The sequence below is a fragment of the Neophocaena asiaeorientalis genome, unplaced genomic scaffold, assembly GCF_003031525.2.
Source record: "Neophocaena asiaeorientalis asiaeorientalis breed wild unplaced genomic scaffold, Neophocaena_asiaeorientalis_V1.1 scaffold449, whole genome shotgun sequence".
NCBI classification, from domain to species: Eukaryota; Metazoa; Chordata; class Mammalia; order Artiodactyla; family Phocoenidae; genus Neophocaena; species Neophocaena asiaeorientalis.
This window is the reverse complement of record NW_020175027.1, coordinates 2,502,135-2,510,785: the sequence shown is the minus strand read 5'-3', so window position 1 is coordinate 2,510,785 and position 8,651 is coordinate 2,502,135. Positions and strand designations below refer to the sequence as shown.

Below are 8,651 nucleotides of genomic sequence, written 5' to 3'. Positions count from 1 at the left end.
GTTCAATCACTCCAATCAATCCTTGTGTTGACTTCATAAAGTTCCTCCCCATATAGGAAGCTCCCCACATATTGCTATCAATCTGTATTAAACTAGGCAGATTCCAATGCTGACAACGTCAAGTTTGTGTCATTTATGGTAGGCAGACTGGAGAAGTCATCCTCCGTGTGGTTGAGTCTTTACCTGGGCTTGTCTCTGTCTGGAAGTGGATTGACATTTTATACAAGTTTTGTAGTCAAAATTTAAAGAGGCTTTAAAATTTACTGGTTCTAAGAATTGGATCAGCTTGGGGATTTTCCTCCCTGAGAATCTAAGAAAACTCAGATTAAATGAAATGTCTATACATTTACATTAAAGAGAAATCATTCATAGGATTTTCCAGCCACTAGTCATAATGCGGAGGAAACTCTCTCCTTGACTGGGGATCAGGTCCGCTGGGGTCAAATCCTGTCTCTGTCACCAACTTAGAAGGCTCAGACAGGTCACTTCCCTCTCGAGGTCTCAGTTGCTTTTATGGACAATGAGAGGATGTAGCAACTTCAGAAACACCCCTCACACACCTAGACTACTTGAGGCCCTCGTCCAATGCTGGCCCATTGTAAGCTCTGCTCCAACTCTGACCTTCTCTCATGTAAGAGCTGAGGACACCCTGCTGTCTCTTTCAGTTGTTTTTCTCTAACACACGTATGCTCCCCTATTACACAGCAGGAATGACCGCATACCAGATGCCTGGGACTCTTTTCAAGAAAGCCTGATGTGCTACTTTTGTAATTTGCTGATGACAGAGGGGGCATCACATGGAAAAAGCTAATCAGACCTCCCCCCTGGTGGGGTTCATTCTCCTGGGCCTCTCAGCCCACCCAAGGCTGGAGAAAACGTTCTTTGTGCTCATCCTGCTCATGTACCTGGGGACCCTGCTGGGCAACGAGGTCCTCATCCTGGTGACCATCCTGGCCTCCCTCCTCCAGAATCCCATGTACTTCTTCCTGAGGAACCTCTCCTTCCTGGACATCTGCTACACAACCTCCTCAGTCTCTCTGGTCCTGGATGGCTTCCTGGCCCCCCAGGAAACCATCTCTTTCTCCACCTGTGCCGTGCAGATGTTCCTCTCCTTTGCCATGGCAGGGACAGAGTGTGTGCTCCTGAGTGTGATGGCGTTTGATTGCTACGTGGCCATCAGCAACCCCCTTAGATACCCTGGGGTCATGAGCAAGGCTGTCTATGTGCCCATGGCTGCCAGCTCCTGGGCTATTGGTGGTGTTGCTTCTCTGGTACACACATCCTTGGCAATTCAGCTGGCCCTCTGTGGGGACAACATCATCAACCACTTCACCTGTGAGACCTTGGCTGTCCTGAAGTTGGCCTGTGCCGACATATCCATCAATGTGATCGGTATGGGGGTGACCAATGTGATCTTCCGGGGGCGTCCCAGTTCTGTTCATCTCTGCCTCTTATGTCTTCATCATTGCTACCATCCTGAGGATCCCCTAAGCTGAGGGGAGGAAAAAGGCCTTCTCCACCTGCTCTGCCCACCTCACTGTGGTGGTAATATTCTATGGGACCTTATTTTTCATGTATGGGAAGCCCAAGTCTAAGGACCCCCTCCTGGGGGTAGACAAAGAGGATCTTTCAGACAAGCTCATCTCTCTCTTCTATGGGGTGGTGACCCCCACGCTCAACCCCATCATCTACAGCCTGAGGAACAAGGATGTGAAGGCCGCTGTGAGGAAACTGCTGAGTCAGAAATCCTTCGGTCAGTGTTGTAGGAGGAGTCTTCTGTGGTTCTCACCCCCATGGAAGAAAGGACTTCAATCATTACAGCTGCCATTCTAAAGCTAAGTCAACTTAACTGGAATGATCTCTTGCCCTTAAGTCCATTTTCAGGGAATGTTTAACTTTTCAGAGTGTATTTCCTGAGTTTTGGCCACATGTCTGACATTCAACAGATGTCAGACAATAAATCCTCTAATTGAATGATGAAGACATTCTGAAAACATGTTAAAACCAAGGAGACAGGGACCATTAGAGCAAGCGTAATGGCCCGTGTTGTGCCTAAACTACAGAGTTAGTTCAGAGAGGTAAGATGGCTCTCACAGCAGCTTTGCCACCCCTGTTGGAATCACAGGGAGAGTCAGAGGAACAAGGAGGAAGTAGACATTTTCATCTTGGACTTCTGTATATTAGATTGAGTTTGCCTGAAATGCTCAGAAGAGACAAAATTTGCCACATTGAAAGACTTTGGGTGAGAATAACCTATTTTGATTAAATAAATTTCTTTTTTATCTATGAGAAAATTGAGGCTATATTTTTCTTGATGCACTGCACATTCTGAAACACTGCTAGTCAATCAAATTAAATTGAAGAAGGAGTAGAGGGTTTGAATTTGACATTTATCACTTAACAGCAATTCCCAATAGAAAAGTTAGTATTCTGTTACATAATAACTCACATTCTGAAAAAAAAAATAGATGACAGGTAGATAGATAAAGAAAGAAATAGATAGTGGCTAAATATGTTTGAAGACTTTGGGGTGGGGGGTTAAAGTTGCCAGGAATTCTCAGAGCCTTTAATATACTAATGTACACTGCAAATGTCCAAGAGACATAAAGTCTGTAGCATTTCCTGAGCCTCCATAGTTTAGCACAATAAAACTGGGAAGCATTTTCTTACTTATGACCTTGGGCAGGTTGCTTAACATCTCTCAGCTTATTTCTTCATATTTTAGAAACCTAACCACTTTATTTTATGTGGATTAGATAAGACACTATAAATAAGTCCTCTGTAAATAGTAAGCAACATAGAAATGTAAGATATTGCTAGAAGTATTATTATGAGTGCTGCACAGTGCCAATGTGCCATGTGGAAGAGAGCAAGATATAGCTCCTATCTAGAACAATAGATACAAAAGATGGATGAGACATTTGAGATGGCAGTGGATGAACAGAAGCGGTTTTATGGCAAGTTATATTAAATTCTGAGAATACTGGAAAACTAAAAGAGAATTTAGAAAAGGAATCCAATTTTGAGAATATAGTAGATCTTGGAAACTTTTGCTTCAAGTGATATTTAGGTTTTCTTGTATTTATTAAAAATGAATTGTATAAGACAGGGATGCACATTTTGTTAATAAAATTTCACTGTCTTATGTTAATCAGTCATGTTTCTGATTTCTACTTTGCAACAGCAAAAAAAAAAAAAAAAAAAAAAAAGGACTTCCCTGGCGGTTCAGTGGTTAAGAATCTGCCTGCCAATGCAGGGGACACGGGTTCAAGCCCTGGTCCGGGAAGATCCCACATTCCCTGGAGCAACTAAGACCGTGCACCACAACTACTGAGCCTGTGCTCCAGAGCCTGCGAGCCACAACTACTGAGCCCGCATGCCACAACTACTGAAGCCAGTGCGCCTAGAGCCTACGCTTGCAACAAGAGAAGCCACTGCAATGAGAAGCCCGCACACTGCAACAAAGAGTAACCCCAGCTTGCCGCAACTAGAGAAAGCCCGCAGCTTTGAAGACCCAATGCAGCAATGAAGACCCAATGCAGCCAAAAATAAATAAATAAAAAATAAACCTATTAAAAAGAAAAAATCTTGCTATTGCAAATATACAAGAGTGACATCTAGTGGCCATTTAGGCAAACTTCAGACACTTGTGGAGCCGTGCAACATCACCCTTAGATGAGGCTTCAGAGGTCTTCTTGTTCAACCAGAGCTACATGATGCATGGAGTTCCTCTCCAATATCCCTGACGCCAGTCATCCAGCATCTGCTTGGACACTTCCAGTGACGAAGAATTCAATCCTTCCAGATTCTAGCTGTTTCATTCAGCCCTACTAGCAAATTCTTCCTTGAATTATACGAAAAGATATCCTCCTGTAGCCTCTACCTTCCCGTCCTAATTCAGCTTTGTGTCTCCACATGAAATGCACCTAATCCCTTTCCCTCTGACAAATGAAGACAGTTCTTCCCAAGGCTATTCCCCTCCAGCCCAAACAGCCCCAGCCCTTCCTCCTGTGCCAAAATCACCCAACATTACCCAACTGGAGGTACCAAACTGTGTCTACAGCATCATCTCGTTTATTCCGGCAATTGAAAGGATGTGATATTTCTGAAAATACCTTGGGAATAATAACACTGCTAAGCTCACTCTATTTCCCCAGGGTAACTGAGATCAGACTGACGTTGAGAAACACCAAGAACAAGTCTACCTTCTTAGTAGGCTGTCCTCTACTTTCTTTTCCTCTAATGGCAGCTGTATCCTTTTATATTACAAACTACATGATCCTGATGTAATTATTAAATTAGAAATCACATAAATTGTTTTCTCTAGGAACAATGTCTAACCCTACTCCAACTTCACATTTCTTGCCTTTCAATGTCAGTCACCTTTCTTCTAGCCGACGCTTTCAAAAAGAACAAGATGCATTAACAGGAACAAGAAGAGACAACCAAACTGAGGAAATTTTTCACTGACTTAGGTCATCAGTCTTTCTGAAAAAGTATTGATATGATATCATACAATATAGGAACTCATTCCTAAAATTCCCCAAATGAAAATGACTAGAATGGATAAATTCTTTGGGGGGACAGGAATACTATCACATTATTATACTTATTCAAACAAATGTATTATTTCAACTTTACAGTTCTGGATCTGTGCTTTTTCAGGCTTTTATTTTAGTGACCAAATCCCCAATGAAATCTTTAAGCTGAAACTTCAAATATAAAGTGGATCTGCTTTGGCGGAAGCAGGGCAGGGCTGGGGGCAGAATGAAGGTGGGAGACAGTGGAGGGAGGCGGGTTCCACCTGCTCAGCCTGCCCTTCATCTCCACCCTCAGGGGTCCCCCAATCCGGATGGACCACCCAACTCAATTATGATGCATGCCACTGTAGCCAAGAAAATTAAACACTGTAAAAGCATATTTTTGCTCTACTCTTAGAAATAAATGTGAGAATCTGGGGAAAAATTATATTCTAAGAAAATATAAATTACCCAATTAACCATTTAAGATTTAGACAATCTTAAAACACCAACTATCTAAGTAGAAATTGAGAAATTGTCAAAGATTGACCACCTAAACATGTTCTAGGCCCAGGGAGTTTCACAGGTGAATGCTATTAAATAAAAGGTTTTAATACTGTTTAAATTATTTCAGAGCATACAGTGAGAAAGATATCTTCCAGATTCCTTTAACCAAGCCAGCATAACAATGATACTGAAACATGAAAAACATGACAAAGAAAGTACAACTGAGAAAACCAGAGACCCATCTCACAAATGTATGTGTCTGTGTATATACATATATTATAGGTATTATACTTTTAAAATGTAAAGGTGGAAAAATTTAAGGATACCTACTGGGATAATTCATCACATTCACAGGTCAAAGGAGGAAAAAATAACCATTTCAATAGTTCCCCTGAAGTTATTTTTTAAAGTTTAACAAATTTAATTCTGAGTTTTATAAAACTTCTAATAAAATAGGAACAGGTGTGTTCTTTAACAAAATTTAAATGTCTCTAATTTTAAAAGTCTGCAACATGCTTAATGATGAATCAGTAGATCAAACCCATTACACTTTAACACTGTTCTGGAAATACCAACCATTGAATTAGAGAACAGAAAGAAATATAGAGTGAAAATAGAAGAAAGTGGGGAATACTTTTATTATTATTGATAACTTATATACTAATAATTTTATACCTCGATGAAACAGGAAAATCGATTGAAAAGCAATTTTTCTAAAATAGGAGAATTTGGGACTTCCCTGGTGGCGCAGTGGTTGAGAATCCGCCTGCCAGTGCAGGCGACACGGATTTGAGCCCTGGTTCGGGAAGATCCCATGTGCCGCAGAGCAACTAAGCCGGTGCGCCACAACTGCTGAGCCTGCGCTCTACAGCCCACGAGCCACAACTACTGAAGCCTGTGCACCTTGAGCCTGTGCTCTGCAACAACAGAAGCCACCGTAATGAGAAGTCCACACACCGCAAGAAAGAGTAGCCCCCGCTCGTCGCAACTAGAGAAAACCCGTGCACAGCAACGAAGACCCAAAGCAGTCAAAAATTTTTTAAATGTAAATAAATTAATTTTTTTAAAAAATAGGAGAGGGCTTCCCTGATGGCGCAGTGGTTGAGAGTCCACCTGCCAATGCAGGGGACGCGGGTTCGTGCCCCGGTCCGGGAAGATCCCACATGCCACAGAGCGGCTGGGCTTATGAGCCATGGCCGCTGGGCCTGCGCGTCCGGAGCCTGTGCTCCGCAATGGGAGAGGCCACAACAGTGAGAGGCCCGCGTACTGCAAAAAACAAAAAGGAGAATTCAATGAAGAAGTTGGTTATGAAATTAACAAGCAAAAATCAAGTTTTTCATACAAACAGTATGCAGGAGGAAATATTATGGGGGAAAAAGAATTCATCTATATCAGCAATGAATTGGAGGGGGGGAATACCTAAGAATAAAGTTAAGAATCCACAAAACTTAAATGAAGAAAAGCATAATACTCGATTGAAAGAATTCAAAGGAATATTGAATAAATTGAAAAATATAACTCAGATAAGAAATCTTGCTAGTGTAAACTTCTCAAGTTCCTGAAATTAATATAGAAATTCAATGCAATCCCAGTCACTAACAAGCTAACTCTAATTCACACAGAAATAAATTATACATTATATATAATACATATAGAAAAACATGTCAGAACAGCCAGAAGTATTTGGAAAAAGACCAACAAGGGGAAATTAGTCCTACTAGATATCAAAATGTATGTAAAAGTAATTTTTCTTTTCAGTTTGGTACTAGTGGAGAAATAAATAGATCACTGGAACAGAATAGAGTCTAGAAATAGACCCAAATATATATGGTCATGTAATATGTGATAAAGTCAATGTGCTAATTATTAAGCTATTGTCTCTCAGCTCCAAAGCTATCCTTCTATACTATTCAGTTTTATGTTGCTGGGCTGGGATTCCAAACCACATTTCTGCTTTGCCAGCTGGCTCCCTATAGGTGCTGCCCATAGGGGGCGCTAGAGGGAGAGTGGAAGGCTGGAAGAGGAAAAAGGGACTTGCTCCTTCTGGTTTGCTCCCTATTCCCGGCCTTGTGGCCCCACAATGCCTTTGAGCAGCAGCAGTTGCTTCTTACATCAGTTGGTTCCAATGTCCTGCTTCTTTCCACATTCTCGGAATCGGGCTCATTATTCTGGGTCTCAGTTCCATAAGACCCCTCCCCAAACACCAAGATAAATTCCAGAGGAATCAAAGATTAAAATAAAAAAAAATTAAATCCTAAAAGATTCTACTAGAGAATCCTCTGAGGATTCTGGGAAGACAGCAGTTTGCTCTGTAGAATCCATAATGCGTCACAACCCAACCCCAATCCAGCTACTCTACTTTCCTAGAACAGGCAGCTGCTGAGACTCAGAGCCGTGGGCAATGCCGAGGCTATGTGAGAGTCCTAAAAGATGGAAGTGGTGCAGGAATTTTACTCCTCTGTACAAGGAGATCCTGGAGACAAGCATCACGTGTTGGGGCAAGAAGGAGAGGAAACGCTGTGGTATCTAAGAGAGTCTGCTTGGGCGATTTCTGGACCGCAGAGGGGCAGGGCTGTTGCTTCCATGTCAGGTTCGCTGGAGGAGCCCAGGGGTCTGTCTCTCTGGCCCAGAGTAGAGAATTATGCAAGTTTTACTTGCCTTGGTAGCTTGGGGCCTATTAAAGGACTCACAAGCGGCCAGTGTCTCACACCCTAACACACACGGGCAGACTACAGTGCCTGGCCCACTCCCAGGATGCGGGTGCCTGAAGAGCGCCAGCAGCAGAGCACCCAGCAGCCAGACAGAGGAGTAAACAGAACCTAGAGAAACAAGTCTCCTGATGCGAGTGAACCGCCAGAGGAACAAAAACATGCCAAGAGCACTCCAGGAGAGTCGAGTCCAGCACAAAAAGTCTTTCTGATAAGATGGCAGATTGAACACGTGTAACAGTGAAGTTAAGAGAAGAAAAAACTTGATACGATGCAACTTGAGGAGAATGCAAGGTCAGAGGAGGGTCTGGGGGGAAAAGAGGGAGGAGGTGAATAAGAAAGACTTAAAAGTGTTCAGAGAAGGAAATGCCAGGATTTGAATCCAACTTCGTCTGACTCCACAGCCCATGCCTTTTGGCTCCAGCAGCACTTACCGAGGTTTACGGTGGGGCTCAGAGCTGGAAAAGAGCGAGCACAGACCCAGCCGGCGTTCAAGAGATTTCAGGAAAATGGGGAGGCGAGCAAACAGGTACAGGTGAACTATCCCTTTCTTTCTCCCAGACGGGGGAACACACACCCTGCATCCCTCAAGTCTGGCTGAAAGAAAACACAGGAACGACTTTAGGCCCAGGGCCCTGGCAAAAAGGCTAGATGTGGCAGTTTTGCCTGCAGTTTGGCATTCTTACCACACCTCTTAAGGACTTAGCTCACTGTTACCAAGTGTAAGACCCCTGTAAAGAGATTCGAGTTGCGGTCTCTTCCTGACCCCTCCTCTCCAGCCATACACATACCCCACATAATGACCAGTCGGTAATGACTTGCTGCCAGTATGGCTTTGAAGGTTATTCCACTTTTCAGACAGTGACTCCTTTAATTTAAAAAAAAATTTTTTTTTCAGAATAACAATGTTTTCACC

General features: G+C 42.9%; 1 protein-coding gene across 1 annotated transcript; it reads left to right on the top strand.

Moving 5' to 3' along the window:
- The first annotated feature begins 797 nt into the window (after nt 1-797).
- Nucleotides 798-1,833, top strand: LOC112411729 (olfactory receptor 2S2-like). Its single transcript, XM_024763017.1, is given in 2 exon segments — nt 798-1,421; nt 1,423-1,833. Coding segments are annotated over 2 exon segments (1,035 nt in total).
- The last annotated feature ends 6,818 nt before the right edge of the window (nt 1,834-8,651 follow it).